We start from the raw sequence: 23,884 nt of genomic DNA, 5'->3' as shown, positions 1-23,884 counted from the left end.
AACTCAAAGTCTATTTTTAAACTCCCTCCTTTATTACACAGGCCAGCAGATAGTGGCAGCCTGCCTCCTGCCATGCCAGGCGTGCTGCTCTCCCACGCACCCCAGGGAGCAGGCTGTCCTCCACACCACACGGGGGGCACCCTGCCTGGTGATGGAGATGGGGCACAGGGTGGGCTATGGGTGGGCAAGAGCTCCCTCATCTCCCCAGTCACAGGCTCAGGCCACGGCAGGTGCTTGGCTGCCTTTATGCTGTTGCAAACCAGCTGCTGGTACAAGGGTGCCACAGAGTATGTCATCCCACTGTATTGATGGGATGTTGGTTTTGTTCAAGGCCCATGGCTTAGGAGAGGTAAATGAGCTGAGAGTTGGGTCTCAGAGCATCAACAAATCAAATCCAGTGTTGGCACAACCAGACGGGTGCAGGCAAGAGTACCAGCTCTCAAAGGTACAAAAGGTCTTTGCAGGTGGAAAGATCTTCGCAGGTGGAAAGCACACGAGGCTTTCCACCTCGGCCAATGCCCTCACTCCCGGTGAGGAGCATTTTAAGTGGGTTTTGCTCTGTGACGTGAGCAGTAATAGCTGGTGGTGGGGTATGGGGAGGGGAGAGCTGCTTCTTTTGGTTTTCGACCCTCATCTTCATTTCACATCATGAGTCATGTTACGTTCTGAGCTGACTAACTGCTGGGGCTATTTTTATTTCAGCTCAGCAAGCTTCCTTCTCGCTGCTGCTGCTGCCACCGCCACCGCCACTCGCTGCAGACCCAGGGGCAAAGGATGGGGAGATGGTGAGTGGCAGAGGGTGAGGGCAGGGGAAGCAGTGTTTGGGGTGGTGTCAGTGGAAAGGGGGACGGCTGCCCACCTAATCAATTTGGAAACAAAAATAGTATATGCCGTTTGAAAAACAACAGATGACCTGTGATGTGTGGTGTATTCACACACACATACGTATATATTTATTATACTGGGAGAGGGGAAGGGGGAGGGAGAGAAATTCCTTTCGAGTGCTATTCACCAGTCTGGAAAAATAAAGAAGGAAAGCAGAACATTTTTTCCTTTCATCAAAACAGGAAAGAGAGGGGGAATGGGGTGGGGAGCATATCCATAGACATAATGGATGGTTGCCAGTGTAAGGAAATTGTTCCCTTCTACCCTAAACTTGGGGGTTGGGGAGGGGGAGAAATAGATGGTAATATGATCAGTGAAGGCTGGATCCCCTCCTCCCCACGATGTAGGAACGTGTATGCACACAGGAAAGTGCTGAGAAATCAGTGCCCCCAGCTTTGCCTTCTCTCTTTGAATCCTGCTTGAGCTGCACATCCGCAGAGATGTGAAATGCCTTTGCCTTCTCCTTCACCTCAAAGCATGGGGCAGCAAGGCATGGCCGGCACAACCCTTCTCCCTCTCTGCCTTTGTCAGGGACTGTGCTCTGCCCTCTGCATGCGTCTGCGCGCTAGTCCCCTTCCCCATCCTCTCCTCTCTGCCGGGTTTCTGCCAGGAATGGGTGAGATGAAGGAGGTGGTGAGGGGCTGGGGGAATCCCTCTGATGGGAAGAAACAGGCAGAGGGGGGTGGTTCCCAGAGGAAGCCTGGCAGGTTCCATCGAACTCCTGCTCTCCAGGTGACACCTTCCCTTTCCCCTGGAGCCGCTGGCTCTGTCAGGGTTTTACTCATCCTTGGAAAGCATTTTCCCTGCCAGGGGCGGGAAGGAAAATTATGCAAGCCCTGGGCACCCTGAGGCTCTGCCTTTCTCCAGCACAAAATACAAACACCAGGTCCCTGCCTGTCTCTGTCTCCTTCCTTTGGTCTTTCTTCTCCTTTCCTCCTTTATCCTTCATTAGACTGAACTCAGTCATTAGGAAGTCAGGGCAGCTCCCATGTCAGCAGCCTCTGGGGCAAATGGTGTAAGCCATAGCCTAAAGCTACGTATCACGGCTCAGCTCTGTTCTGATCACTTGGCTCGGGACAAACTTTGCACAACAAGGCGATGTGGTGTAAAACTGATGCGCCTACAGAACAGGTCTCCTGGTGAAAACTAGTCGTAAAACTTACTCTAGGTGCTTCATTTCAGTGTCAGGGCTGCTCTGCTCCCCTCCATTGAGGGCTCCGGCAGCCCTGTAGTGTAGGCGTAGGGATTGCTCATTGCTCTCCTGAACTCAGAGACCGGAGCAGGAGCAACACCTAAGTTAGATACCTTGAGTGGGCGGGCTGACTACACGTCGGCTTTCAACACCTACTAATTTATTTCCATTGATTGTTTTTGAAAATAGGACTCATCATGGAGAGGCTGAGACATCTCAGCTGTTTAGATTGAGTCTTGCTTTCCATTGTAAGCCCTGTTTTTCTTCCTGTTGTTTCACAACTCTCTCCCTTCTCTAAAAAAAATGCAATAAATAAATTAAAAAAAAAAAGATATCACCCCTTGCATCGTGCCTCTGTGGATGGTAGCTAGTAGATAATTTTTTCCACAAGATGAGGGGAGAGCAGCCTTGCAGCAAGGAACTGCCTATTGTCCTCGGACAAGCGTTGCTCTCCTCCCTAGTGATAAGAAAATAACCAAGGAGATGAGTTCAGCTGTTCATAGGTTTGAGAGCTTTAGTGGTGGTGAAAGTGTTTTAATAAGAAACCCTGCTACAGGCTCTTAGGAAATCTGTTTTTGTTGTGGTTTGTCTGTGGGGCCATTGCCAGCTAGCACAGCTGTGACTAGACCTTGTCAAGTTCTGATGCTCTAATGGGACATTTTTATGGTCCAGCTACTTCAGGTAGCCTTGAAACATCTTTCTAATATATGGAGTGTTGGTTTCAAACTGTTTTCCTGTGACATCTGGGACACCAACAGCCCCACAGGCTTCCACACCCCTCCCACAGGCCAGGTGAGGGGAAGATTCAGTCACCCCCATTAGTTTTAGGGGTTTGTGGGACAAATGTAAAGCTAATTTCACAGAAGTAAGAGAATCAAAGGAGCACCCGCCTGGCTCAAGGTACAGGAGTTTTAAGGACATGCATCTCTATTGAATGCTATGCCAGTGAACTGGCCCAGCCTTTAGTGAGTCTCAAGACCTCACTAGGGAAAAATCTGTCTCTGTCTTAAAAACACCAAGAGTAAGAAAAAGAGACTGAAGCCTGAGTGGCTTGAATATCACTTTGCTCTATTTCCAGGCAGGGTCATAGGTAGATGATTAGTCAAATTCCAAACATCCTCTTCCTTGCTGTCTGGAGGTTCAGCAGGGATTAGCTTTTTGTTTCTCATGTTGAGCTTCTAAAAACTGCCCAGCATCATCCACATGAAAATAAATAACTCTATTTCTATCCCAGCTAAGATGTAATGTAGCCGGTTATACTAAAAAAACAATACCCCACACCACACATATTCTCCCCCAAAATCAGGCCTTGCAGCAGCTCTTGTTGCTACTGAGCAAGACATACGAAGCAGTCCCTGCTAGCTTTCTGCTGAGTCCTTCTTCTCTCCGGCAGCAATATCTCTCCCTGCTGAGGAGTTTGATCAGCCCTCCCACACACAGGCTGTTCTGTCCTGGTCAGGCAGCCACTACAGCGTGGGGGACCCCCTACACAGCTTGAATCAGGTGGCATGAAGGCGGTGGAGCCACACTAGATTATTTGAGGGCAGAAATCCTTAAAATGCACCTTAGCTTCCATTGACCCCTTATGAGCCTTAAACACATAATGGGGTCATGGACACTCGGGACCTAGCTGCCCCCAGCTCCCTCTACCCAGATAGAAGGGCTTCCAGAAGCTGGTTTGGCCATCTCAAATCCTCAGCTTTCCCCCTGCTGAACACCAAGGAGCCCAGGGCTACAGAATTTCTTTGGCCTGTGCCATCTGGAGTGAGGTGAGATGGACCCAGACTCTTTTAAAACCTTTTTTTGAGGCCTCCTACAGATTTCAGAGGGAGTTTCAACACCCAGTTAGACATTAGGGTAGCAATTCCACCCTGCCTGGGGGGGTTAGAGAAAATTATCGTCACTTGAAATGGCTGGTACGCTTGCTGACAGGACAGGATGGAGAATGAGGGGAATTCTAAGAGCGTTCTGAGGAATTTGGGGTGGGACAGGGCTAACGTGGCTGGAGCATCTAAGATAAAGACTTGTTAAGGTCTCCAGCAGTAGAAATGAACAAAGGTATGCCTTGCATTTCCACTTCCTCCCCCTTGAGCTCCAGAGTTGAGACCAAGCCACTTTAGACTTGGTTTGAGGGACTCCCAGAACTCCTTATCTCTGCACTCATGCACCTCAGATGGCCCGGGTGTCAGAGCTCACATGGCCCTGACCAACTCCCCACCTGTAGGAAAATCTACCCCCTGTTCTTCTGGGTTAGGGTGAAGGGCGGTGATCCCTTGTGACTCAAGAGCACCTTGACACGCCGCCCCACTGTAGGACCTTCCATTTTGTGTCTACATGACCTGTCTCTGTGATGAGAGGAGCACAGGAGCTAGGCTATTTTAAGAAAGCTAAGAGGGACCCCAAGTCCTCCTTATGTCCCTGTGCTTTCTGACCAACACCCACATCCATGAGACCAAAGTGAAGTTCAGAGGTGTGGCTAGCCAACCTGGGAGGTGTTGTCAGCTCCTACTACAGAGGAGCTGTGGGCTGCCTGCTGCTCAGTTCTGGTAGCTGCTCCTCACACCTGGGCACTTGGGATGGTGCATATGCAAGTGCTGGTGTGAGACCATGTGTTTTAGAGAGGGTTTGGCTACATGAGACTCACAGGCACCTAGATAGTCTAAGGGGAGCATGTGTGATACTGCAAGATGAGGCCACTGGTATGCCAGTGGGTGTACGTATGTGAGAAAGGAAGAGAGAGGGGTAGAGTGAAGCAGAACACATGGATGCCCAGGGATGTGTGAATGAGACAAAATTTGCACGTAGCTGTGCATGCGAGTGGCTCGAATAGGAGCGTGTGCGTAGCATAGAAAAAGCAGGGAAGATGCTTGGGATTCAGAGTGAATGCCTGCCGAGTGCCTGCGGTGCATGACAGTGCAGGAATGTATCGGTGGATACGAGCCTGCACAAAGATGGTACAGAAACCCCTCCTGGTCGTGCCTGGAGTGTGCTTTGCGAGTGTGCAACCCCACGCTGGGAGATCACTCGTATGCACATGAGAGGGTGTGCATATGGGTGTTTTTTCAACAGGATATGACTCCTTCTTGAACTCACCTGTTAGCAGCCTTCCCCTCCCCATCCCTCTCCCCCCACAGCAAATATCTGCTTGCTTAATTTCCCTTCAGATGTTTATTACATCGTGGAGATAATCATGCAGCAAAATACCTCCGGGTGCCACGAGCAACACCAGACTGTCTTATAGGAATGAGTAAATTTCTCTGGCTTCTTTTTTTTCCCCTTCACACAAAGAGATGGAAGATATTAAAGCCGCCTCTCTCCCTGGAGCTAGTGCTGTAGCAGGGCAAGGAAGGTGGTGAGGGGAGCTTAGAGAAATGGGCTCCAGACTGAAACAGTGAGAACCTGGGGCCAAAAAAAATAACAAACTACCATGCCGGGAACTCCTCTCTTCTTATCTCTTGCCGAGGAGGCAGGAATTTCTGTCCCCATTCCTCACGCGATATTAAAGCCACATTATACAGGTTACTGCAGCATTAGTCATTTTTAATTAATTTATCATTTAAATTAACACACTTTTTATTTTGTCAGCAATGGACTGCTACTCCCTCACTAGATTTTTCACTTGATACCCAGCCAAGAGGAGGGTGGCAAGTTATGCTCCACCCATCTCCTCTCCTTCATAAAAGGAGCAGCCCCGAGTGCCAGTTTAGTCTCTCTTGCAGCTCGCAGACTAAAATAAAGCCCCATCGGCTCACTCGCCTCTCCTGCAATTTTACCTTTTCTGCATTTTTTTGGTTTTCCTTTTTCGTTGCAACAGAGTGTGGGAGGCAGCATCAGCAGCTCTGCTCTGAGGCTTGTCAAGGCTCAGTGCACGCACGCACACACACACACACATGCACGCACGCAACCCAGAGTGAAAACATTTGCTCTCACCTGTCTCCAAACCCAAAGCAAACCTCCTGTTCAAGCAAACTGCCAACACTTGGAACGAGAAGGCACCCGAGCCAGAATCTAACGTAAGGCGAAAAAATTCAATGTACACTAGCAACTTTTTGCTAAAAAGCAAGAGGGCAAAAGGAAGGAAAGGAGCATTTTAAGAAAAGGACACCTTAAGGAAGATTTCATTTTTTGGATTTCACACCAAACTTTGGAAAAGTTTTTTTTCCTTTTTCTTTTTTTTTTTTTTTTTTTTAGTTATTATTCTTTTTTTACCATCTTTTTTTACGAACATTGAGACATTGTTACCTGCATGTAAAAGCTTTTACATATTTTTTTTTTTTTTTTTTTACAAAAAGGAAGAAAACCAAGAGGAAGAATAGCATGTGGACCACCTAGCCAAAGGCACCACTGAAGCATCCCTTGCAGCGAGGGGGACGTAGACTCTGGATGTGTGTAATTCCGAGGGACTGCATTTTTTTCCCACCGGGCTTATGAGATAGCGCAGAGGCAGGCAAGTCATCGAGAATTACTTCTCTCTCCCCTCACCACCACCACTACCACCACCTCCACGTCCTCTTCCAAGGGCTCCTGCGATTCTCCCACCGCAGCCCGGCTTGGAGGGACATGGGAACGCGCGGCATCCTCGATGCCTGAGGCCGGGCGGCCGCGGGGCTGTCTGCGGGAAGCGCTTCCCTGCCGGGGCTCGCCGTCCATGTGCCCGCAGTCGGCGGGGCCTGGAGTCGGGATGAATTTCGGCGTGGTCTTCGCGTTCATCCTCTCCCTGCCCCTGGCCCGCATGGAGGTGAGTTTCCGCCGCTGGCAGCGGGCGGTGCTGCCGAGCTGCCAGCCCCGGGATGCGGGGAGAGCCGGCGGCGGCGGCGGCCGCTCCCGCCCCGCAGGTGCGGCGGGTGAAGCCCGGGGGCGGCCGGGCGGGAGCGGAGGGCGCAGAGGGGGCGAGGGGCCCGGGCAGGCGGGCGATTCCCGGCCCCTCTCCGAGGGAGGGACTGCGGCCGGTGCGCCAATGGCGGGCAGCCACCGCTGGAGCGGGCACCCTTCTGGAGCGGGCGCTACCCTCGGGACGGGGCCGCCGGGGGCGCTTCTCCTGGGAATACATTCACCCCCGTGTCTGCAGGGACGGGGGGCATACCAGGCTGAAGGGGCCCCTGGTTAATATGGGAGAAAGGGTGCTGCTGGGGAGCCGCGGGGACCCCGCAGCTTCCCGCCCTGCCTCGCCCAGGGCTGTCACCCCGGGGCAGATGCCGGCTCCATCGAGCCTCTCACCCCGTCCAGCGATTTTGGCATCGCTGCAGCATGCGTGTGGCAGGGACTGAGGCCCAGTTGGCACCCCTGGAATAACACACAGTGTGAAACCCACCCTGGCATTGCCAAGGGGCTAGTGGAGAAAAGGCGTGGGGGTTTGGAAGGGGCAAGGAAGGGGCCAGCGTGGGCAGAGGCACCAACACGGAGTGGCACGGTTGTACAGCAAGGCGTGCCTACAGCTAGGGTGATGGGGAAGAGGCAGGAGGTGAGTGTCTGCTGTGCTTCCACAGTCACACAAGGATCTTGTCCTGCAATCCTGAATGCTCTGCTCAGGAGGAAGCCAGGCAGAGGGTGGGGGCCAGGTGGTGGATTTGAAGGAACATCTCAGCCCTCTTCAGTTTCCCTGAAGCCTCATCCCAAGCCATGGCTGAGGAAAAGGAGCCCCAAGCCCCCAAATCCTTAGCCTCTGTCCCCGTGTTTCATCATCTGATGGTGTGCAGATTGAGGGGACCAGAAAGCCCCTAACATTCCTACACAGTGCTAGGTTCCCACTTCAGCTCATGGCAAAACTGTGGGTTGGATCTGCAACTTGGTTGTCAGGGGCAGGACACATCCTTCCACCAAAACTTTCCTCCCTTTGCATAATTTCTCTCTTTTTCTTCCTCATTTTTGGGGAGTGGGTGCACCCCTTGTGGGCCCTCAAGGAAGAGGTTGGGTGCAAAGCATCATGTCACCTCCCTATGGGCCCATTTTGCCCTTGCCCAAGCCACAAAAGGAAGCAGTTAAAGCTGTGGGCTGCCCAGTGGTTATGTTTGTTTTGGGCAGAGGATGGTATTTCCTCTGTGGATGGCTCAGATCTCTTCCTCCCATGCAACATGAAACATCAGCTATGGTTGGTGCTGGGGAAGGGTGAAGGTGGAAGTGTCTGATCCCAGGGGGCTGTTATTCAGTGCTGTAATCACGCTGAAATACTGCACAGCTCTATGATAGACTAGTAGGGTTAAAGTCTGGGAATTCTGGCCCTAGGTTTCATAGGAGGAATTGTGATATTTGTCATTGTATGACCAGAGAACCAAGAACATTTCTGCTCGGGTAGATGCTTCTGCCTTCAGCCAGTCCCCACATCTACTTTGAGGGCAGTGTGTTGCACCTTCTGCACCAAGCACACACAGCAGAGCTCCTACCAGACTGCTGAACCATAATTGTCCTCTGAACGGAGCTTGCACTTCTTCCCAGCCCTGTCAGAGAAAGTGCATGAGAAGAAGTAGCTTCTCAGATCAGTAGAGGCCTGAAGGAGGAGACGGAGCCTCCTGAGTCCCTCTCCCTCTGCGATCACACCCACCTGGAGCTGGAGGGCCCTGGAGCTCTTCCAGCCAGAGGGAGTACAAGCCTCAGCGGGAAGGTATTTGCCAGTTGGGAAGCAAGGATGCTAAGCCTATTTGCATTTGCCCTGCGGGCTATAACAGTTGCCTTGCAACATTTACAGAGATGGGCTGAGCCCATCTTGGTTGTGCTGGGGTGAAGCCCCACTGGCAGGCTTTCTGGAATTCCCAAGGAATGAGGTGCGGCTGGGCGCTTGCTTATAACCTCGGCCCAGGTCCCCATTGCATCTTCCTGCTGCCAGGCTCCAGCGTTCTTCCATAGTCTTCCTAGGATGAGGCAGTGACAAGGACAAAGCAGTGGAAGCTGGGATGGATGACATGTCTGGGGTGAGCTCGTGGAAGGAGCCAGGCGAGTCGTCCCTGCCTCCCTCTCACCATCAGCTGATGTGAAGCAGCAGGAGAGAATGACAGGGTTCCTGAGCTGTTTGCAGTGCTGCCGGTACTCAGCCAGCCCCGGGGGTGGAAATGCCTCCAGCCCTTGCAGGGGATGTGTGGGGGGAGTGTGGAGGAGCAGTGGAGTCCCCCTTGAAATGGGAAAAGGGTGGGTAGGTCTGGCTGTATTTTAGGAACGTGGGCTAGATCAAACATTGTTTGATTATTTTAAGGAGGGAAAACATAACCCTCCATCCCACATGGAAGGGGCTGATGTGATGAGGGTTGTGCCTGCTGTGGGGTCTTCTGGCAGGCGGATGTTGGAGTCCCCTTGTAGCCCAGAATGAAGCTGGAAGGGTGGAAGACCTGTGCCAGGGGAGGGCTGGTGGCAGGTGCTGCTGGTCTTGCTCTCTGCCAGGGAATGCGGTGGAGTCTCCCCTCAGGGTCCTCACGTCAGCTTCAGAGAGAATTAAAAAATGCTGTTTGTTTGGGGTTTTTTGCCTAACTGATCATTCGAGACTCTGCTGCCAAGATTCCTTGCCATGGTCAGTGTGGAGGTGCTCAGAAAGTTCTCCTCTCCTGGGCAGAGGAGCGGATAGCTGGGTGCTTCCCTGCCATTCCCAAACTGGTACTGCTGCTACCCTTCTGTCCTTCTGTGTGCAGTCACACGTGGGTGTGTGTACACACACTAGCACAGAAAAGGGAACTGGAGGAGTCCTCACCTTGGGAGTATCCTTGCCTTGTTTCTTTGAGCCCTGAGGGTCTGCCTTCCCTGCTGGTTGCACAATCTTTGCTCCCTCCTCCTCTGTACCTGCTGTGCTACCAAGAGACTCACTTTCAGGCAAGACTCTGAAACCCTTGCCCAAGGGAGGACTGGAGCACAGTCCTGCATATTTCCTGCACCACCTTGGCAGCAGGTGATGGCAAGGGGACCTTTCAAACATCCCTGTTTCTCAAAAGCATATGTTGGCAGAAAACTCCAGAGGCAAGAGGTGGTGGGGTTAGGGAGGAGGCAGGTTTTGGAGGAGTGCATGTGTGGGGAGAAGGGACAGGGGAATGTCTTGTTTGCAGAGTGTTGCTGCATCTATGTCGGTTTGCAGTAGCCAAACAGTGCTGCTGGATGTCTGGAAGGAGAGAGGCAAAGCTGATGTGCCAAGAGACCCCGGCATCACAGCCACAGCACAGGGAAGCTGCAGGGCAGGTAGAGCCCCCGCCTAGGTGCTCTGCTGGCTTCTGTCAGGTGTGCTGTGGTGCTTGCCCTTCAAGCACCAGCACCCAGCTCAAGAAGGGGAGTGGACGTCCCCGCCAAGGGATTGGTAGACTGGGGGGTGCCCCTGCAGCTCAGGGAAGAGTCAGGAACTGGGGGGCAGAGGGAGGGAGGGAAGAACAAACTTACTTTCTTCTAAGAGTTCAGGGCCTCGCAGGAATACAGGGCCAGGCCTTGGGGCACTTGACAGCCAGCCAAGAGTCCATTGAGACAAAAGTCTTCTTTGATCTGCCGCACAGTTAAAAAGGGAGACTGTTAACCTGTGTTAGACAAATAACTCCAGAGGAGCTGCTAAGCAGGAAAAGCACCAGCTGCTTGGGCTAGTCTGTTGGGGATCCCACCTCTTGCTATGCTCCTCCATCTTCTGACCCCATGGGATCAGGTGGACATGGCTGATGGACTTCTGCTTCCCTGTGTCCCATCTCCACAAGTGCCCCAAGCCTGGGTGTGTGCGGTGCCCCAATCTCAGAGCCTCTCAGGCACAGGGCTGGGAGCCAGAGGCATGGCTGTTCCCAGTGACAGACCCCAAAGGGAGCAAGGACAAGGCATGGCAGCTCAGGTTGTGTAGCTGTTCTTAGGCCAGATTTGGACTTGGTTTTGCACTACAGGGATAAAGGAAGGAGCTTCACAGGCTTGCAGTTGTCACTAGCAGAATTGCTTTACAAAAATGGGGGAGGAGGACAGGATTATGAGCCATGTGGGCTGGTGTTACACCATAGCCATGCTGGTAGTATCTGCATCAAGAAAAAATTGGCATCTAAAACTGCTACTGTGAGCAGGGAGTGGAGCTTATTCCTACAGGCAGTCCCCAGAAATCCTGAGGGCCTGCATTTGCAATCCCTGATTCGTATCTGTTTCCCCTGCTCAGATAACAAGGTGACACCTCCCAGCTCGCTTCCAAAGTCCCCGAGTCTGGTAACACCTGCCCACGCTCTCCCCCAGTGAGTGCCAGAGTTTAAAATAAAGTTCCATTTCCTACACGTATTAAGTGTCAGGAAGGACCAGGGGCATCCGTGCAGAGCAGCATTCATACACAAATGCATTTAGCTGACAGGTGCAAACATTAAAAGCCTGCAATTTCACTACCCAGCGCTGAGCTCTGACTGCAAGTACTGGGAATTGCAAATGATCCCTTTTCCAGTAAATGTGTGTGGTACAAGGCAGGGAAGTGCTGGAGAACCTCTTCGGCACTGGGCTGTTGGTCCCCCTCTCCCTCACGCAGCAGGAGTTGTCAGAAGGCATCTTCATTTCACAGCTATTCAGTGATCCCTGAATTATACAAGTCTCTCTCTTGCTGTGCATTCATCACTGATGCTGCTTCCCTCTCCCTCAGAGACTGAAGAAGTAATGCCTGGGGATGTAAAATCTGCTTTTTGCTGCAGGCGGACAGCCAGATCTGTGGTGAGATGTGACAGTGACGGGGATGGACCGGGGCAGGAAGGCTCGATCTGACTCAAGCTCTCTGGGGGATCTGGCTGCAGAGGTTTAGGACACTAGTGTTGTCTGCTCTGCAGCTCTCCCATGAGGTTTCTGCCCCATGACTTGGGCTGCAGCAGCCTTCACGCCACCGTGTCCTAGTTTAAGCTATAGTATTAGAGGGTGGTCTGGCAGGGTGGAGGAGGGACCACTCCTGTTGCCCCGCTATAGAAGTGAACAGCGGGTGTCCAAGGGACAGGCACATGTGAGAGAGTGCCAGGCTCAGGCAGCCATGCAAAAGTCCTCAAGCTTTAAAGCCAACGTTTAGCCACCTGCCTGGTGGTTCTTCTCAGCTCCGATCGGAAGGGAAGTGTTCTGCACTGAACACAGGCAGGGAGAGAATAGCTGCACGCTAGAGGACCACACACATGCCACCATAAAAACCCACAAGAAAAATCTCTGTGTTTCACAAGCACACGAGCCAAGTTCTCCTCTCAGTTACAGGGGCATATGTAGGGCTGTGGCTCAGATACCATCCAGCACCCAGCTGAAAGAGCAGCTTTTCCGCTTGAGTAGCCCTGAATGAAGAGAGCTGGGAGCAAAGCAAACACTTTGGCCAGTACTTTCCTCCATCTCTTTTTCTAGTCTTTCGGAAGTATGTTTTAATCAGCACTTGCTTTCCCACACCGCTCCTTTGTAGTCTTATTAAGTGCTGTCACTGGGGCCCACTCAGAGTAAAATTCCCAAGATGCTGATGGTATTTCACCTGCCTGCACAAACTCTGAATTTGGCCCATTGTCTGATGTTGCTAAACCTGCTAATTTGGGGTTTTTTGGTGCTGGTATGCAGGGACATCCAAACTCCCATATGTTTTTTGCTCCAAATCAGCTCCTCAGCCCACCACTTCCCTGTAGTCTTTGTGGTTTCACTGCGAGCTCATACCAGAGCAGCCTCAGCTGTGAAGGTCAATCTTCCTCTCCACCCCTCACCTTTTTTTTTCTTTAAAAAAGAGTATGCAAATGATGTATATTATTGGGCCTCTGTGGTTTGAAAACACGCGCACGCACACGCACATACACACGATAACTGACAAAGCCCGTGAGGGAGTTTCATAACAGAGGGAAATATTGGGAAGGTTTTATCTGATAGCGTAAGGGAAGTCTGTTAAAACGCCTTTACTGCAGGCAGCAGGAATGAGAAGCCACCTGGAGAACTCATACAGCACCGGAGAAGGAAGCCTTGTTGGCTGCTTGCATAGTGTTCAGGGCTCTGGTGCACAGCCTGGGTATTTTTTGGCTTTTTCAGTCTCCAGACAGCTTTGTGAGAGACAGCAAGAGGGACTCTCTTGCTTTTGCTTAGGTTTCAGGCTTGTGCCTTCATGAGGTATAAAGCCCTCAAGGTTTAAAAGCCAACGCAAGACAATGCATGTCTTTGCATTTTGCTGGTTCTGCTGTGTCTCCTCCGTGCTTGATTCCCCTCATCCCACTCCATGACACAGTCAGTATTTGCAGATCACCTCTCTAATGCTTGTTTCTCCCTTTCTTTTCTTTTTTTTTTCATCTGGCAGGGGGACCCTATACCCGAAGACATTTATGAGATTTTGGGTGGCGGCTCAGTGCGCTCCATCAGTGACCTCCAGCGTGCCCTGCGGATAGACTCCGTAGGTAAATCTCTTCATCAAACACTCCTCTATTTTTTCTTAAGTCCTTGGGGGGTTGGGCAGGGATATTCCATTTTCCAGCAGGTACATTATCAACAGACCTCACTGTAAATATAGGAACCATTTAGGAGCCAAGACCTGGCTATTTACACACCTAGTCCCCTTGAAACTTGTGGGAGTTAAAGGCAACTAGATGCCTTTCTAGATCTCCTACTAACTGGTCTAATAAGGGTCACTGGCTTACAAAAATAATAGGAGATGGGCAAGGTGAGTCCAAGAAACTGAGGTCAGCACTTTTCACCCAGGCAGGAGGGCTTAAACTGAACAAGGATCAGTTTAGGAGGTGGCAAAATGGGAGGTGGGAATAGGGTGACAGAGGAGGGAAGGGCTGAGTGGGTTTTCAGGTTTAGCATCCACAAAACCCCATGGGCTCCCACAGGCTCTTAGGATAAGGGCTGCAGAGCATGTGTCCAGGGTTGAGATGCGGGACAGGGGCTAAGTCAGGGTACCATCGCTTCACCTTCTGCCCGTAGATAAGAGCTCCGGGGGCTGCAGTGCCTTAGGGTCACTTGGCCAGGGCTGAGCGCAGTGAGCAGCAGGAGCAGTGAAGTGTGGAGGGGTTGGCACGTGTGGGAACTGGAGCACGCGCCACGGCGGCTGGGCTGGCCCAGGAATTTATTTATAAACGGTCTCTTCAGAGCAAATTCCTTTCTATTCTAACCCTGCTCCCGCCCGTCGTCCCCCAGCCCCCCCAGCTCGCCTTCTCTCTCGTGTTTTGTCTGTTTAGAGCTTTGTAATCCTTGCCGAGACACTATCTACGGGGGAACAGAATTTCCTGCTTTTGTTTCCTATGCCAGTCCAACCACTGGCGCAGTCTCAAAAGCATTCCCGCTGCCTTTCAAAACGGCCCTGGAGGGGCAGGGGGGGAAAGCGAGGGGGAGGGCACCAGCTGTGTTCAGCTATTGTTTGTCTTAGAAAGAGGCGACGAGGCTCCCCACCACTGCCAGGGCCACTCCCTGCCCTCACCAGTTCCCTCCTCCTTGTCCACGAGCCACACAATGGGGCAACTTCCAAAATTAGCTGTGCTGGATTGTCCCAGGCTGGTCCCCCCCACCCCAACTGTCTTCAGTGCTGACCTGGGGTGTAGAAGGACAACCTGGAGGAGGGAGGGACATGGGTTTCAATAGGAAATTCCTTTCCAGTCTACAGTTGTTGCTATTTTCCCCCTCCATTTCTGTCCTCTCATCAACTCAACCTGTGGTCAAAGGGCAACCCACCTCACCCCCCATTTGATAAAGTGCCAGGTGACACAGGATGGACGGGTGGGGAAGGATTGGCTGAGAAGATGTGTGCAGTCTGTCATGGCCTGGTGTCTAAGGAACAGATACATCTCTATCACAGTTACTAACCACTCTCATGGCTAAGAAATAAAATGGGCTTCTCTCATTGTCTTGAGACGCTCAGAGGTATGGGAGAAGTCTGTGGAGCTTTGAGTCACTGGTTTCACTTCAGGTCTCAGATGGGAAAGGCTGGTGAGGGAAACAGAAAGTGGTGCTGTGAAGCAGTTTCTTTGTTGCACCCAGTGGCTCTCATCTGCTCCTAGACACTGACCGAGGGGCATTGACATTTGCTTGCCCTGTGTGGAATTAGAGTATTTGCTAATTAGTACGTTAGCAAAATAATACCAAAGTGTCTGGAGCTATTCACAGTGCTGTCCGTGCACCCTGTATGTGCCACAGCTGCTTCTCTCTACCAGCTGCACAAGGAGCCAGAATGAGGCAGCTCCAGGAGGCAGATGAGCTGAGATAGTGCTCTCCTGACCTGAGACACTACTGTAGACCCAACAACAGAGGTGTGTAGAGTGGGAGTCATCTCCTTTAACTGTGGCTGCCTGTAAAGCAGGTGTGTCATCTAAGCCAGTCATCCAGGCATCTTCTCCAGTCCCCAAAGAGCTACAGGCCCTTCTTCAGCATGATCAACCAGTTCTCCTTTTGGGCATCTGCCTCAGAAGAGATAAATGGCACCTAGAATTGATCATACCTCTCCAGCTGCTTTAAAGGATGTCTGTCTGTCTCTCTACCTCGTGTGTAGATGTTGACTGCTCAGGCATATATGATTCCTGCCTCTGTGCACCTATCCCAAATCCTTCAGCAGCTGCTTCAGAGCTGAGCAGAGAGCAAAGTCTCTGCTCCCCCTTATAAGAGGGCTGCACTAGGGCAGAGCTGAGGAAGAGGAATGGGACATGATGGGTAAGGGAAGTCCGCTCCACCACGCATCTGATAAACAGAGATCTTCCACTGGCCCCAAATTCCCTTTAAGAAAATTGCTCCCTTGATGCTGACGTCCATTCAGTTTCCTTCAGCTGCTAAAGCAGGTCAGAGAAGGAAAGAGCTGTGGCTGGGTGGGAGCTATCTTCGAGTGCAGCCATTGTCCAGAGCTCAGGAGTGGCTGCGTGTTGGAGTGCTCCGTGGGGATTATGGGCATTTCTCTATTCAGCACTTCCTATGGGAAAAGGCAGTGGGGTGGGAGGGAACTGCTCAGGGCTGGCCTGAATGCTATCAGTCTTCCTCTCCCATCGCTGACTGAACCACCTCCAGATCCTGCCACTTACCTAAGAGTAGTATAGAGGAAAAGTAATTTTAACTCTATTTTTCTGTTATTCTGTCATAAAACTGCTCTAACCTAGAGCAGCTGAGGTGTGGTGGGAGGGAGAATGCAAGCACCCCACCTCCCACACATCACCTCCTTCACCTGCCCTCTCACCTCCCAGCTCTCCCAGTCCCAAGCCACCCCAGCAAGGCACCTCAGTGTTATATACCAAATGTTCTGCTGGTCTCGTTTGGTCTTTGATCCTCCTTGCTGTATCTTGGTCTCAGCTGGCCGATCTGAATTCCTCTGCTACTCCTCTCTGATACCAAAAAGCCCTGGCATGGACCTTATCATTCTTGAGCTGGAGTTTTCCTCCTCCTGACCTGAATGGGACCCCTCTTTCATGATAGGCTTGTTGCTTTGAGCTGCGCAGTCAGAGCCAAGGGCAAACCTAGAGTGTGCTCCAGCACAGCTGTGACCTTGCTGGTGGGTTTACACCTAGTGTGACATTCTGGGGCTGTGGCTTATGCCATGTCCCTGTACTTTGCCTAATGATTTGAGCACAAGTGCCTGCTGTCTTCTCCTGCGTGTACCTGGTACTATAAGGTCATGTCTTTCCCTTTGCAGAGGAGGATAGCTCGAGCCTGACCCTGAATGCAACTCAGCCTGGTGAAAACCCTGTGGCCCTGTCTCGAGAGCGACGAAGCCTAGGTGAGTCAGGGGTCTTGCACCTTGTGATTGTTGGGGCACTTACCTTAGCAGCCATGGGTGGGTGCAGATGCGTGTCTGAGATGCAGATGTAGGGGTAGAGGCTGTAGTGAGCGTGTATGTGTACACAGATGAGAATGAGGGTCGGGGCCTTGAGTAGGAGCTGGGTGTTACACCCCGGGAGGGCAGGAGAGGGAGTTTGGAGCTCTGCAAGCTGCTCTGCTTTAAATCCTGCCGGTCCTGATTGGCTCTAAAGAAGTGTCATGTCCTGCCTAGGACAGTGCTGCTGCAGTGAGAAGAATTATTCTACTGGGGCCTCCTCCACCGGGCATGGCTCTGTACAGGGAGGGAGCTGGAGGGGTGGGAGAAGGAGAAAGAACATGTGTGTGTGTGAGAGCCATGCGGGGTCTTTCTCTTCCAGTAGAGGTGGCTGCAGTGGGATGGTAACAGCTGCAAAGCCCATTTCATCCCCCATTCTTCTCTTGGTCCTCCACAGATGCTCTGGCAGCAGCAGAGACAGCTGTCCTTGCAGAGTGCAAGACGCGGGAGGTGGTCTTTGAAATCTCCCGCAACATGGTGGACAGCACCAACGCCAACTTTGTGGTGTGGCCACCCTGTGTGGAGGTGCAGCGCTGCTCCGGGTGCTGCAACAACCGCAATGTGCAGTGTCGCCCCACACAGATCCGTGTCCGGCACGTCCAGGTAAGGGAGATGCCTCCCACTGCTCCCTCCTCCTGCCGCCCACTGCCATCCCAATGCCCCAAAACCAAGCCCACAGCGGGTCTCAGATGCAAGGCTCACGCAGCTGCCTGCCTTGCACCCCCTCTGTTGTCACAACCTCTGCATTGGCCACGCAGCGCTGCAGACACCGGCACGGGTCACGTCCATGTCAGCTGCTGGGAGGGCTGGTGCTGTCCAGCAGCTGGGGACTGTCACCATGCAGAGCTACAGGGCACCATCCCCAGCTGCAGCTCCATGCCATGGGCCTTTCTGTGGCTCAAGGCAGCCTTGTCTGCTGCATTAGAGCAGAAGAAATGGGGCGCTTTCCTCACAGGAACTGTTTTTGATGGAAAGAGAGGAGGGCTTGCAGTGTCAGTCTCCTTGCCCCCACTGCTGCTGCAGTTTCTTTCCAAGATGCACTGAAGCAGCTTCTCCCTCTCAGCCAACAGTTACCTCCTGACCTGCTACAGCAGCCAGCAGACACCTGATAGCTAACTTCTTGCTCTGATCCTCCCCTCACAGCTACCAGCGATCTCCTCACAGCTTCCTCCCAGACAGCTTGTTTAAAAATAATACTCATCCCATACTAATCCTCTGCCTGAGCTGCAAGAGACTCCCCCGGGCAGGCAGCAGAGGTTGGCTGGGAGAGATTGTATTCACACAGCCCTTTTCATCAGGAAATTCCTTTCTCAGAAAAGCCAGGCTGAATGAGGGGAAAAATAGGGGGGAGCAGGAGTTGTTTTTCTGGAAAAAAACAAGCGAGAGGTCAAAAGCCAGCCTGAAAAAGTGACCTGGAAATGGTTTCTTTGAGGACAGAGGTCTCTCTATTGTTTGGCTGGAAGTGTTTGTCTAGTGAGCAGCGTGTGGTCTGAAGTGTGTGGAGTGGGCTTTCAAGGAAAGATAAACAGCCTGGCTGCTTCAGCACTGGCTGAGGGATGCTGCTGGGGGCAGTGGGTTTAGAGGAATTCCATCCCAGACACACAGTACAGTGAGTATTTATAGCTTGCGGAGCACTTCAGGGACTGCAGTTTTGTTAGATAAGCTGAGTGGGGTCAGGCCCAGCTGCTGCTGGAGTGGGAGGACCCCCTAGAAGGCTTGTGCCCTGTGGTGGGATGTGGAGCAATGTGTCTTGCTTCTGAGTCAGCACTGGTGGAGAGTCCGAGGGAATTTCCAGAGCACCGCCTTTCCCATAAAACATAGAGCTGAGGGCTTCAACCCTGTGAGTTATTAAAGAGCTTGAGACAAATTCAGACAGGCCTCAGCAGAGCTGGTGAAGCTATGTTAGCTTGCATTGGGCCTGAGTTTTTCTCCTTTTGCCCTTCCTGTAATTCACTGTGGGAATTAGTTCTGGTTGCCCCCAGGTCTCCACCATCACATCTGTCAGAAACAGGCTAGCCAGTTCTGCATGCTCCATGTTTCTGTCTGTGATCAACCAGTCATCCTGCTTAAGCAGCAGCAACAGTTAGGAACAGGGAAACCAACCAGAGACATCCAAACTTGTCTAGTCTAGGTCTGCTCTGCTGGTATGTTCAGAATTGTTTGCCATACACACCACCTCCAAATTTGAACCATGCTTCGTGCGCTGCCTTCTGACCCTTTAGGAAGAAAGGCAGTACTGAAGAGCACTGACACTGATTATTTTTACAGAGTGGGAGCTGCAGTGTATTAATCTTTTGCTTGCTTCTCTCTTCCAAACAGGTAAACAAGATCGAATTTGTCCAGAGGAAGCCAAAATTCAAAAAAGTTGTTGTGCCTTTGGAGGACCATGTGCAGTGCCGATGTGAGGCCGTGTTCCGACCACCTCCCAGGAACATCCGTCCAGGGCCACGTGAACAGAGACGTAAGGATCTTGACATTAGTAGAATGGAGGGAGGCATGAGAAGAGAGGCTGAGGAGAGAGGGAAGAGCCCTCCACTGGTTTCAATCTACTTAGCTCCAGTGAATCCCATGGGCCTTCACTGGTTTATACCAGCCGAGGGACTTTTCCCAGGATGTCTGCCTGCCTGCAAGGGGCTGAAAATGAGGGAAATGAAGGAGGGGGAGGTGAGAGGTGAGGGGAAGGGCATGGTGGGAAAAGGGAGAGGGCAGAGACTGTGGAGAACAGAGGACAAGGGATAGAAGAACAGAGAGAAGCCTTGTGGCCCTCCTGTTGCAGAGATCTTTGTTGACAGTGTGTGGAGAAAGATATTTCAACATGAGCCGGCTGCCCCTCGCCGTACAGACACTCTCCCCTCTGTTTTGGCAGGCTTGTCACCATCGTTCACCACAGCCGCTGTCTCTCAGAGGCAGCGAGTACGCCGGCCGCCGGCACAGAAGAGGAAACATAAGAAGTACAAGCATGTCAACGATAAGAAAGTGCTGAAAGAAATCCTCATAGCATAGAAGTGCTGGCAGGGGAGAGCACAAGGCAGGTAACAGCAAACTACTCTTCCAGTTGGGAGAGATGTCCTCCTGGGACATGGCATCTTGGACCCTTCCCACAGCACTGGCCGCTTATTCAGCTTGGGGCTACTGCAGGATCAAACCTGAGTCTAAGGAGGGGGAAGGACTAGGTTGGGTGCCAACATGTGCATCCTATTTATACCTTTAAGTTAGAAGGATCAGGCCATCCTTGCTCCAGCCATCCTTGCTCTTGGGCCCTGCCCTCTCCTTCCCTGCCTCCCTTACAGGTAGAAAACAAGCCTGACTTCTCTCTACACCTAAATCCCCTCGGGGTCCATGTAATTCATCTCTTCTGTGGAGCAACTCCAGTCCTCCTTTGTCTATTGATTCTCCATTGAAAGCAGAGAATTAATGTTGCTCTGGGGATCCCTTTTCCTTTTATTTCATTAGTCAAGTTAGCAGAAAGACTGAAAAGGAGCAACACTTTCAGTTCATCATTCTCCTAGCGGGAAACCTATATGCATAAGAAAGGTCATACCAGGGAAAAGGAGAACTGGAATCTCTGGCAAGAGATCTGGACTTCATCAAGACAGGGCCTGATTCTTCTCTCCACGACTTGTGTAAACAGGAGTAATTCCCTCATCGTCAGAAGAATTTCACTGGTACAAGGGAAAGGAGAACAAGCCCTGGTTCCCCATGAGAGAGAAAGGTACAGAAAAGAGAGAAAGAGTAGTCAGGGCACAGATCAGGAGGAGCTGAATTTAGAGAGAGGCAATACAGCTTAACAGAGAGAGCCCTGGCCCATGGCTCAGTGGTTTCAGCTCTGCTGCAGCCCCTTGAATGAGCCCAGACCACTCACTTCACATTCACTTCCCCTTACCTTGGGAGAGGAGATGGCGGGCTTCCATCTGTGGCATTTCAGGAGCTGGGGGCAAGGGGCACCTGGCAGTGTCTTGGGATTGGGATTCCCATGCTTAATACTATGAGGGCTCAAATTATCCCAGGATTCTGCTGGCCAGCCTGAAATTCCCAGGGTGGAAAATGATGCAAATCCATGCAAATCTCAGCTCTGGCTCAAGCTGTTCAGGGTGAAAAATAGAGAAGGTCAAAAGTCCTTTCCAGAGGAGAAAAGGGAATAGAAGGGTAGTTGCAGGGGGAAAGGGTTACATATTCTAATACTGTGTTTGGTTTTGTTTCACTTCCAGGTTTATTTAATATATTTGCTGTATTGCCCCCATGGGGTCGTTGGAGTGACAACTTTTCCTCTTTGTCCATCTGCCTCGACGTCTGATTCAGACGGCAATTGGTGCTTCCCTTTCCATCAGTGGACCTTCTCCCACCAAAGCCTCCTTTCTTTCATTTATTAGCATAATTTTTAAGTTTTACACACACACACACACAAAAGGACAAAGATGACGTTTATATATATATATATATACGAGAAAAGAGCAGAGTACAAATAAAACCATGAATGCCAACAGCCACTTGTGACAAGGACAGGACAATGCCTTCCCTGCTACAGAGGACAGGATAGAAAATGTGAAAAGAAAAGTGGGTCCAATTTCTTCTAAGGAAAGGAGAAGACCACATGGACAGAGGCCAGAAGGGGAATATTCTCCCTTTTCCTCATGCTTCTGGTAAGGCTGGGGGGCCTGGCTGAGATCTACACTTGCACTGGACCTATATTTTGGAAACAGGTGTGTCTCAGATTGCAAGCAGCGACCAATGATGGAAAATGCACTAAGGACTTTTATCAGCCTACCTGGACAGATATATATTTTTAATGTGCGTGTGTATATTTTATTTTAAAAAAGAAAAACCAAAACCAATAAGATATACAACATCTCTGGGAACAGAACAAACAAGCGAAGAAACAAAACAAAAACAAAACAAAGAAGCCAAATGCATTCCCCCCCTCCCTTCCCCCTCCTACTCCTGGTGCTGACTGGAAGGTGTTTGGATGGTGGGGAAGGAGCACATGGCGGCAGAATCGTCTCCACGCCCCTGGCCCCTGCCAAGAGGAGCCATCTTTGCACATGCTTGTGGAGAATTCAACTTTCCAGGCTCGGACTCAAATTATTTTTTAAATTTGCTCTGTATGTGTGCGCGTGTATATGTGTGTGTGTGTGTGTGTGTGTGTGTGTGTATATATGTGTGCGTGCGTGTGTGTATGTGTATTTATACATGCATATATAAATATATATATATATAAATATGTTCTTAAATGGGTTTCATTCCCCAGTGGCAGGAAGCTCAGAGGCACGTGCACGCATTGGCTTCACTAGTCTGGCAGAAAAGCACACTGTTACTGCAACGTGCCTGCGAGGCCCAGGATGGGGCAGGCAGAGGCATCATCTGATCTCTCTCTCTCTTGTTGCCCTTTTCTCTCACTCTGCAGCACCTCTCCAGCACAACTTCCTTGCAGGAGATGAAGTGGCACCACAACAAGACCAAGGACAGCCAAACTTAGAAGCATGACTTAATCTCAGTGGGCTGTCCTTGCCTGCTCTGTGGTCCTGAAAGCAGAATCATGTTATTCTCATGAGGTTTTTAACCCCTTCTTGGGTGTCCTGCATGCCATGCTTCCCCTTATCTCTCCCTGCCAGTGTCTCTACATCTCCCATCATTTTCCTCTCATTTTTCTTCTCAATTTCCTTCTTGATCTCTTTGCCCATTAGATGATCCCAATCCACGTAGTTTGGAAGTTGATCCATGATGTGGGCAGCTCTGTGTAGATATAGAGAAAGAAATGAGGGCGGTCTTTGCAGTTGGCAGCAGCCGTCTGAGACAGAAATGAGCTCTTCTAAGTGAGGAGGACTTGGAGAACAATTGGAGAGTCAGTTGTAGAGTCCCTCCTGGGCCAGTGCCTATCTCCAAGGAGGGAGGAAGACTGTGTGGGCAAGGGCTGTTTCTGCACAGCTAATACTCAGTCACCATTAGCAGAAATGTTACATATAATGGAAATTCCCAGCTTCACCTCGAAGTCATGGTCTCAGATAGTGTCATGCTGGGTGCTGCAGTTACTCATGCAGAAAACACCTGACAAGAGTGATTGCAGCAGTCCCCCTGCCCCTCCTGCCTCCAGCCACTTCTCTCTTCACACACACACCTCCCTATTGCAGGGCAAAGCCCTGGAGGGAGGCTGGGGAAGAAGCCAAAGCCACAACCTGGGATCTGTTACAAGTTGTGGAGGAACCCAGTCCTCATCTCCTGCAAGCCCAGAGCACTTCTTGTACCACTGCCAAGGTGGCACATTTCTCCCTCCCTCTATCCCCAAGCCCTCAAGTCTTAAGATACTTTGTTTTGCTGTTCCAAAGTAATTTCTTTTGGTTTGTAAAGATGTTTTATTTTAATTTTTTTTGCTTTTTTTTAAATGTAAGATTAATTTATACTCAGTACTGTATTTAAAGTTGTAAAAAAAAAAAAAAAAAAAAAGAAAAAAAGGAAACCACCTCTCAAACAGTATTTTCTCTTTCTTTTGTGAGCTAAATGAAAAGCAGAGGCCAAACCAGCTCACCGCAGGGCACAGCAGGATTCCCAGAGCCTCCAGTTTCCTTTTCAGGACACTTGTTCTGAGATTGCAGAGAGAAGCAGCCAAAGCTGGGAAAGTCCTGAAAGCCCGGCCCGTGGCTAGCTGTGCTGTGCTCCTCCTTCCTCACTTGGGCTGGTTTGAAATGGCTCAGGTGCTGGGGATTTTGTCTCAAAGAGGTCCCCTTCTCCTTAGCGGCTCTGTTTGGACACTCGGCCAGAATTTCCCTGTGCTTTCATCCTATCTCTGGATTCCTCTGCTTTGAAGGGCTTGGGACAGTCGGCACTGTTTACACTCCCTAAAGCTGTACAAACAGTCAGCCCCTTCCCTCCTTAGTCACCTCGTCTAGACAACAGCGATCCTTCCCTCGGAAAGGCTGCTTTGTTTCCCTTTCCTCCCAGCAAGGGAGGTATCACATATCTGGCACTTGGATGCGAGACTGTGAGGAGTGAAGGCAGCTGCTGCCCTGTGCCTCAATATCAGGGTCCCCTCAGCACATGCACAGCACCCGTAGTCCATGGCTCAGCTATGAGGAACGTAGACCCAAGTGGGGACTTGTGCTGAAAAAGATGAACCCGGAGACCTC

The 23,884-nt window shown here is 51.1% G+C and overlaps 1 protein-coding gene across 2 annotated transcripts; it reads left to right on the top strand.

Annotated features, from left to right (window-relative positions):
* Nucleotides 1-704: 704 nt before the first annotated feature.
* PDGFB (platelet derived growth factor subunit B) lies at nucleotides 705-23,216 on the top strand. 2 transcript variants are annotated; one of them, XM_027667929.1, is made up of 8 exons: nucleotides 705-785; nucleotides 6,370-6,815; nucleotides 13,278-13,374; nucleotides 16,587-16,670; nucleotides 17,164-17,369; nucleotides 19,086-19,227; nucleotides 19,633-19,798; nucleotides 20,975-21,156. In XM_027667929.1, the coding sequence occupies exons 2-7, from the start codon at nucleotides 6,660-6,662 to the stop codon at nucleotides 19,767-19,769; spliced, it is 822 nt and encodes a 273-aa protein (XP_027523730.1). In that variant the 5' UTR covers nucleotides 705-785; nucleotides 6,370-6,659; the 3' UTR covers nucleotides 19,770-19,798; nucleotides 20,975-21,156. The 2 variants fall into 2 exon arrangements, with proteins under 2 accessions (XP_027523730.1, XP_027523738.1); XM_027667937.1 differs by lacking the exon at nucleotides 705-785 and having other exon boundaries at nucleotides 5,806-6,815; nucleotides 19,633-19,794; nucleotides 20,975-23,216.
* The last annotated feature ends 668 nt before the right edge of the window (nucleotides 23,217-23,884 follow it).

Source organism: Corapipo altera, unplaced genomic scaffold (genome assembly GCF_003945725.1).
Source record: "Corapipo altera isolate COAL_440 unplaced genomic scaffold, ASM394572v1 1, whole genome shotgun sequence".
In the NCBI taxonomy this organism is placed as follows: domain Eukaryota; kingdom Metazoa; phylum Chordata; class Aves; order Passeriformes; family Pipridae; genus Corapipo; species Corapipo altera.
Note: the sequence above shows the minus strand (reverse complement) of the source record. Positions and strands in the feature narration are given on the sequence as shown.